General features: G+C 38.4%; 1 protein-coding gene across 1 annotated transcript; it reads left to right on the forward strand.

Moving 5' to 3' along the window:
* The first annotated feature begins 4,185 nt into the window (after positions 1–4,185).
* Positions 4,186–7,403, forward strand: LOC117424387 (arylamine N-acetyltransferase, pineal gland isozyme NAT-10-like). Its single transcript, XM_034040680.2, has 2 exons — positions 4,186–4,663; positions 5,614–7,403. Exon 2 carries the CDS (start codon positions 5,620–5,622, stop codon positions 6,490–6,492), a length of 873 nt encoding a protein of 290 aa, XP_033896571.1. The 5' UTR covers positions 4,186–4,663; positions 5,614–5,619; the 3' UTR covers positions 6,493–7,403.
* The last annotated feature ends 1,692 nt before the right edge of the window (positions 7,404–9,095 follow it).

Consider the following 9,095-nt stretch of genomic DNA (forward strand, 5'->3'; position numbering starts at 1 on the left):
TTAACTGGCTCATCATAATCGCTGTGTGGGCCACTGCTGCTTCCTGCAACTGGGACAAATCAACCAATCGTCCAGGTAGTTCATCACCCTGATCCCTTGCAGCCGCAAGGCAGCTACGATGGCATCCATGCACTTTGAAAATGTGCAGGGGGCTAAGGAGAGGCCAAATGGCAGCACGGAAAACTCAGACGTTTCCCTGAAAGGAAAGCGGAGATACTTCCTGTGCGCTGGACGAATAGGGACGTGGAATATGCATCCTTTCGTCCACTGTGATAAACCACTCGCCCCGCTGGACAGCCTGGCGAGTACGGCATCGTCAGCATCTCGTTCTATCCCATTACCAGAGTACAGGAGGGGAGCATTGAGGCTACCTGCCGAGACGCCTTGTGTTTTCGGCAAGAACGCTGCAGCAATTCCTCAAACGCTGGTCCAAAGGAATGGTCAGGGGAGGTAGGGGCTGCCCATGAGGCCTTGATTGAAATCGCATCATGTTCCTCCTCAGTAATGCTGACATCCGGTTCTGTAACACCCAAGGTGACCACCGGGGCAGGCGTTATCGGTTGAGCTGAGCCTGCTGTCTGACCAAGGGCTCCCAACACCGCGTATGGCTCATCTGTGCTAGCAGGGGACGTTGTGCAGGATGTGCAAGCGTGGACTTTAGCCATGCTTGATGTCTGCACAGCCCCAAAGGCATCGTTTAAACACCAGAGGGTGTAGAGCTGTGTATTGAAGCACTCCGACACCAAGGGTGCAGAAGCTCAGAGGACACTAAGTGAGAATACAGTACTGATGCACCGAAGAATCAGGGCACAGAATGCAGGTGTTATTGACATGCTGTGGCGCTAAGCACCGAGACATGGAGCATCTAAGCACCGAGATGCGCCTAGCCTTAACCGCGTGTAGTCAACACAACCCGGGGTAGCGCATAGCATACACCGGGATGGATACCCAGGCTCAAGTGGCTGCGGTAGGAAATCAAGATAGCAGTGAAACCACAGCGATAACCTGGTTCTCGACCACCTGCAGTCACACAACGTGGCAGCGCGTAGTGTATACCAGAGTGGAGCACAGGCTCAAGGAGCTGTGGCGGGTTAGGCAGGAAGAAAAATGGTTTTTGTTTTTGTTTTTTTGTTTTTTTTACCACCGAGTAGGCGGGCTGAAACAAGCTGCGGATGCCACTCAACAGCAGGGCGCAGCAGAGCTGGGTCCCGGTGGAAGAATCACGACACACAACGTGTTATTTTTTATTGATTTATTATTTCTAAACTGCAAGGCAGTAAAGAAACGAATACACACACACTCCACAGCAAGCTCGCGAGTAGGTGGGCTGAAACAAGCCGTCGTATGCAACTCAACAGCGGGGCACAGCAGAGCCAGGGTCCGGTGGAGGATCACGCATCTCTGTCTCTCTCTCTTATACTGTGTGTATATATATATATATGTGCACTGTTTATTATTATTTGTATTATTGTTTGCGGTGCGGATAAAAGCGTATTTGTTATTGTTTTTATATTTTAAAAACCTTGTGAGGATGCGTGACTGATCAGCTAGTAATTTATTTAGCTGGCTGACAGTCACGCATCCTTACTAAACTTGTGCAGACGGTGACCATCTCCCGAGTTAATTCATTGATTAATTGTTGCTAATCAGGAGATGGTCACTGTATATAAACCTGCAGCTCTCTATCAGCGGAGAGAGTGTATTAGGAGTGAGAGCGGAGAGAGCGAGGAGAGAGAAAACGAAATTTAAAAACAACTGCTAAGTCTTGATATTTCTAGCAATCGAAGCCAGAAAATTATATAATGGTTATAGATATATCATGGTAGGTTAGAGGCTAATCTTACCTGAGACAAGCAGCTGTGGTGATGAGTAACGCTGTAGTAAATAAATGCAATTTCTGAAGTGATGATCCTGTCTACGTGCTTTTATTTTATTTTTTTTTACAAATAATTTATGAGCCTGAAAAGCCCATTTGTGATAGTCAGAATTATTTTACAGCCGTCGTGTCATGGCAAATTTTGCCACCCCCCCAAATACTAACAAACGTTATTAATAGACATTAAAAACTACGGCACTATTGGTTGTGTGTCGGTAAAAAGACACAAAATGAGTCAAAATGTACTCAAATTTGGATTGGGTTTTTCAATGTTACCAATGGCTACAGCTAAATATGCAATGTTTACACATACACGCACGCATATATGTGGTTTAATTGCCATTATATATTGTAAGTAACCCATATTTTACTGTAAAGGTTATGTATTTAATCACATGCAGATCAGTGTAATGTAAAGCATTATTCAAATGCTGGGGGCACAGTAGAATGTACAGGTCAGTGCTAAACAGTACATTTCTAATAAGATCGTGGAAATCCTTTATTACATTTGCAAATTTGCTACGTTGGTAGATTTTGACGGTTTTTGAATTGGCATTCATCACTTAGCAGGTTCACAAAGAAAAGCCAATTTTGTATTTCTACTTTTAATTTCAAAAACATTAAAATACATGTTTACTTAATGAAATGTGTCTGCTAAAAAAAGTATCTAATTTACAGCAGGGGTCTCCAACCCTGGTCCTGGAGAGCCCCTATCCAGCAGGTTTTATAGGTGTCTTTACATCATCAGTGGCTGAAGATCTGGAACACCTGTTAATCTTGACTAATTAAGCCAATAAGTAACTGAGAAAACCAGCAGCCACAGAAGCTCACCAGGACCAGGGCTGGAGACCCCTGATCTACAATGTCACTGCAGCAACTTGGAGAACAACAAAGAAGGCCTTCTAAAAATGAGTTAAAATATTTATCACTCTTATATGGCCCATCAATTTTCAGATATCAGAAAATGGAAAGGATTACTAACTGCAGTACACTTTAATGATACGATAGGCATTTGCTAACTCTCAGTTTTAAAACGTAGCTATGGTTCATTAACATAACACAGTGGCATGATCACAGTATCATGTAGTGATTGTAGGACAGTATTGTACGTGTGAAAACTTTAACAATAAAGCTGAAACTAAAACGTTTTAAATTTAAAACTGGTTAATAGACTAGCAAGCACTGGCAAAGTCAACTTTTTTAATACGGTGCAGAACTAATGAATTTTAACATATTGTTTAGGGACTTTGCGATACCTGCACGTGGGTAGTAGTATCTACACGTATCGACAGTAACAATCCAAAGCAAATTTGCACCATTGTTACAAATTTTCTAACAAGTCTAGCATAAACAATTTTGGCTGCTACTTAATTAATCCATTGTAAAAAAAAAAAAAAAAAAAAAAAATTCCAGACTTCCTGCTGCTTTTAATTTATTTTAAGCAAATTGGCTTCCTCACTACTACACTAGCTGCCATTCTCATATTCACTTTGACATCCGACACATTCTTTCCCTTGTCCAGCACGCGCTTCTTTAACTTGTGCTGCATACCAGCAGTCTGTCAGAGGGCGGAATCGCACACTGTATGCCACACTCTGATTGGTGGAAGTATTATTGGTGATCCAATCCAAACCGACAATAAAGGCAAAATAAATTCCACTCCGAAATGTCCCGTTATACGGTATGTCAAAGAAAATATTAAAGGAAGGTTGATGTTTCTTATGCGTTTCACTTAAAACTGGACATTAGGATGTCCGGATCAAACCTAACCCTATACTATTTATATACATCAATTGTGCACCTAAAATAGCATATGTCGTCGGAAGTAAAATGTTATACAATTCAAAACAAACACAAATAATAATAATAATAATAATAATAATAATAATAATAATAATAATAATAATAAACAAAAAGGTCAATAAAAATGTGTTCACAAGGTTTTGTTGTTATTACTAACAATGTTATTGTCTTCATTACTAAAAAAAAAACAGTGAAATACTTATTAAAGTAGCTATGTTACTAATACATACAGTACTAATACTTACATACAAGCTTTACGACATATTTATTTTAAAATTATTTGAAACTTCACTCTTAGATACTTTTTTATATATTTTTTTAATTGAGAAATTCCACAATAAATACAGAGCAATAGAGTACACAAAAGACAACTCCACCAAAGGTATTATAATAGGTAGTAATTAAATACACTTTAGGATCGCACCGTTTGCCTTGAAGGTCAAAGGTAACAGTGCGGAATGCTGACGTTGAAGTGTGTCCCAAAGTGAAAACTTTTGCTATGCGCCCCACACCTTAAACTGCCGATTAGGAAACTACACTATGTAGGTCTTAGGTCTAGGCGATTTGAGACACAGCCTTAGACAGACACCTGACATTATGTGCTAAATTCTTAAAGCTCTTTACTCACATGTTTCATTTAGGAGCTTATAAGTTATCATAAGTTATTTCTTAGTCAATTTAGATTTGTAACGTGTTTTTTTTTTATTATTCCATACAAATATCAATTTGGAGTATTAAAGCTTTGATAATCTGTCTCTCCGTGTTAAAAAAGAGAATTTACTGTCTCTTTAAGAGACTTTGAACAACTCGTCCTCCAAGACACAGCCCTTAAATACCGGTAGTCTAGAAACTTCCGCTTCCTGGCCTTACAATACATGAAATATGTAAATCCTGGTTATCTGTTTACTTATCTAACCCATTACAGTCCTCACCACAGCTTTACGTACAAGAAAGTCTGCTTGCAGTGTTCTGGATATTTTGTGGGTAAGTACATTGTTTTGTTCAACAGTAAACCTCCAGGAAGCTTTAAAAAAAAAAAAAATAGAGTTCGTCCTATAAAACTTTAGCAGTAAACTTGTTTGGCAAACTCCTCATATATATATATTTTTTTTTTTTTGTGGTTTGGCTATTACCCAAATGTAATTTTTTAAAAGCTTGCAGTAGAATTGCAGAGACTTAGGCTCTGTCAAACTGTGTGTTTGTTTATTCAGTTATTAACTACTTGTATTTAAACATGGTGTAACAGTTAACAGGCTGAATCTGAAATAGCTGACAAACAGCAGTCAAATCATATATTCCAAATGATTAATGAAACGTGATGATAAAGGGCTATGTTTTATACAGTATATTAGTCCATTACAATGAGAAATGTGCATTCTTTTTTCACAGACAGATCACTGCTATCATGCTTTTAAATTGATTATGCATGGCACTGTGAAGAGATACAGGAAATAGTGTGTCTGCTGTTTTGCTGATTAGCGCACTGCACACATTTTGTTAGATACTGCACCATGTCACCCACTTGGAAAACTGGTATGGAAATTCATTAACAAGATGTATATGCATCTCTAGGTCATACACTGTACATACTTAAGAATGTTTACTGTCGTCCAATTAGTTAATGAAGGCAGTATCGTAGAAAATGCTTGGCTGAATGTATTCAAAGTTCGCATATTCCAAGCAGTTCTTCAGTGTACTGTAACTGTAGGTTTTGTGGGCATGGTACTCTAGCTATATTTAGCATGATCTTTTTGGTTACTTACTCCTTTGGTACATTCCTTCTTATATAATTGTATTAAGTCTATTTCAGCATTTCAGTCTAAATGTCAAGTCTTTTTCAGCATCTTCAGTGGTCAAATGAGGTCAGATTCATACACAAGAGGGTTTGGTTTTGTCTCCACCGCCCATGGTGTGAAAATGTTTTTCTTTAACAGGAGAAAATGAACCTGACTGAGTATTTTGCAAGAATCGGCTACAAAGAGCCCAGTCACAAAGCAGATCTGAAAACTCTGACCGAACTCCATGAGCACCACATCAGGTCGATCCCTTTTGAAAACCTCAGCATTCACTGTGGGGAGAAGATCACCTTAGACCTGGAAACCATCTATAACAAACTTGTGAGAAACAAACGAGGGGGGTGGTGCTGTGAAAACAACCTGCTCTTCTCCTGGGTGTTGAAAGAGATGGGGTATGACATTACCCGGCTGGGGTCAAGGGTATATGACAACCTCAAGGACGATTATAACCCTCAAGAGTCACATCTCATAGCCAAGGTGATGATTGATGGGAAGCCATACATAGCCGACGTGAGTTTCGGTGTCTCTAGTCAAATCTGGCAGCCCCTGGAACTCATTTCAGGGAAGGACCAGCCTCAGCTTCCTGGCGTCTTCCGTCTTGTTGAAGACAAGGGTGTCTGGGTCTTGCAGAAGACTGGACGCAAGCCTCATGTTCCAAATGAAAGCTTTGCTGGTTCCTCTCTGGTTAACAAGAGTCTTTCTAAGAAAATCTATTGTTTTACCATGGCGCCACGCAACATTGATCATTTTGAGCAGACGTGTAATTTTCTCCAGACGTCTCCAGAATCCTTGTTCACCAATAAGTCCCTCTGCTCCTTGCAGACCACCACTGGGTTTCGGGCTGTGATTGGGTGGACTTACTGTGAGGTCACCTATAACTACCAGGAAGGTGTTGATCTGGTTGACGTGTCTACAGTCCCTGATGAAGAAGTGGAGAAGGTACTCGAAGAGAAGTTTGGTGTGGTATTAGAAAATAAACTTGTACCTGTCAACAATAAAGCCTGTTACAATATCTAAGCATCTTTGCAGGGCAAATCATTATGATCAATAATGTTAATTTGACAGATTGATTTAATATTAGAGGTGAAGAACACAACACACAGATCTTCTGTTAATAGAAGGAATGCCTTCTGCTTTGAAATCAAGTGTTTTTTGCAACCTTTAACACCCTGCTTAAAATCCAGGCTTCAGCAAGTTTTGAGTAACTAATAGAGAATTGTTTTTGACAAGGATCTTCTGGCAGGTTAACTTTTGAAATTTCGACAACCTTTGATCAGACTAGCTCACTCACTCACTAGCTCACTAACTCATTTCATTGCTGAGACTGAGTGACAAAAAATATATAATTTTTTGCTGGAATGAAGTTGTGTACATGTATCAAAACTTATGTAGGCCCACAAGTATGATTTTAATTATTTGAAGTACATTTTCCCTACTTTGTATAATTTCTTCTGCATGTTAGTATTAAAATATGATACAGTTTCTTGATTTCCAGACAAACACTAGTGGATTAGTGTTTTTAGGCATTGCTATCTAAACATTGTAACTGAATGTATATTTAACCTACACCAACTAGTAGTATTTTTTAGTGCTGGGACAACATTTCCAACAAACACTGCTTAATGCATATTGAAAGTGAATACGTCCATGTTGGTATTTGTTTCTACAAGATAATTTATATAAGTCACAAAGATATCCTATGAAGCAAACCCAAACTAAATAAATCACACATTCTACTCCTCAGAAGAGGGATTTCTCTCCTTTACTCTAAAATGGTAATTTTCCATTTTGTTCAGCTTATTCAACACAAGAATATTTTAAGATGCATTTGAATTTTGAAAGAACATTCAAACTACAAAACCCCTTGTTCATCCTAGCAATATGATGTATTTTATTTTTTCTACTTAATTAAATTGTAACTCTTTGTATGTCTTGTGAAATCACTGCTGTTCTCACACAATCTTCTCAGTGCCACCCCCCAATAATGTGCTATAAAACATTAACCAAGCATGCTTGCATAAGGTTATTTTTCAGCTCTTGAGGCTTCATTACTTTGAGCTGTTAAACCACACAGGACCTCAAAATACCACCTTTCTACCAGAAAGAACAGCATGTCACTGAGGGAGTTGTACTTTCACCTTCAGACCAGGGCCCAGTAGTTTTGGAGCCTCTGGACTGTGCAATGCTCCTACTGTGACGGTGCGTAACATTCAGTATAAAAAAAGGCACAAGACACTACTGTATCCCACCCTCTCTCTTTGTAAACCTTTTACAAAATCTTAAGCTTGCAATTGTTTACTGGAGAAGTGTTGGTTGTCAGTTGTGTTTTAAATAATTTGGTGCTGATCAGCACAAGAAATGATGCATCAAGAAACTCTTATGCATAAATAGAAAGAGAAAAATGATAAGGCAGACTTTTCTGCCTGTGCTTTAATCTGCTTTGAAGGTGTATGCCTACTTGACTCTCTCATTCATTTTACTTCTGAATAACATCATTAGTGTCATAACATTTAGTCTCTTCAGAATCAAACACAGACTGGCCAACTTGTTAAGAATAGGCATTGAAACACATTCAGGAAGCAGTGGGTTCTCTCAAAATACATTATATGGTTTACTTTGTTAAATACAAACACACACCCATACTATAGGTATTATGAACTATTCCTACATGCAACATTTCATGTATTTGTTTTTTTTAACCATGTTGATCTGTTTCCTCATGTATATATACACTGGACTATTTTCATACAACAATTCAATTTTCAGTCACAGGATGAACAGAAACGATTTCCATTGGTTTTGATACCACTGATCAATACCAATATAGTGTACAGATTAAATAAATGCATTGGAGGAAAACTTCATAACACTGCCTGGATATTTCAGTAAGGCAAGTTTCGAAAAATGTATACTTAAACACATTCATGTCAAACTATAAGCAGGTGAAGTTCAAATATGTTGCCTTAATCCAGAGCTTTTTTCTTGCAACACACAAATGTAGTTGAATAGCAAGTACAAGGTAACTTGATATCTGTTTAGATCTCTTGAGAAGGTGAAGGAATTGCAGCCAATGCTGAACAGAGCAAGTACAAAGAACTTTAATAGTTCTCAATTATTAATATTGGCAGAATCAAAACCTATATTGGATAAGTTTTGTGCTGATGAGCTGATATTCGACTTAGTAGCTAAAAAAGAAGGATGTGTAACACCCATTTTAAATTAATTAAAAAATGTTTTAAAAAAAAAGAAGAAAAAAAGCTAATCAGAAACACACAAAACACCAAGATATAAAAACGAATTTTCTCCCTCCTTTGACACTCACTTGCCAGTCAATTGTCCTTGTAAACGGATCCTGTTTAACTCCCTTTCCTTTGCTGGTCTTGTGGTTTTAAGAATACCTTCCTGATTTTGGGACTCCTAATGTTGCTGTTAACGTTGTCCTCTCCTTGAACTGCTGGGCGGTAAGCAAGTCAGCAACTAAAATTATTTATGATTAGGGCCACGGAAAATTCACGATCGACAATTAAAAAAAACAAACAAAAAAAAAAAAACATCACGGATTGTCACGGAAGTGCCATTTTATTTATATATATATGTACAGTTTCTACTGTAATTTGTGT

Source organism: Acipenser ruthenus, chromosome 19, assembly GCF_902713425.1.
Source record: "Acipenser ruthenus chromosome 19, fAciRut3.2 maternal haplotype, whole genome shotgun sequence".
NCBI lineage: Eukaryota > Metazoa > Chordata > Actinopteri > Acipenseriformes > Acipenseridae > Acipenser > Acipenser ruthenus.

What these genes read in the sequence shown, in the direction of transcription:
- LOC117424387 (XM_034040680.2), top strand. Translation starts at nt 5,620, where the DNA reads ATGAACCTGACTGAGTATTTTGCAAGAATCGGCTACAAAGAGCCCAGT.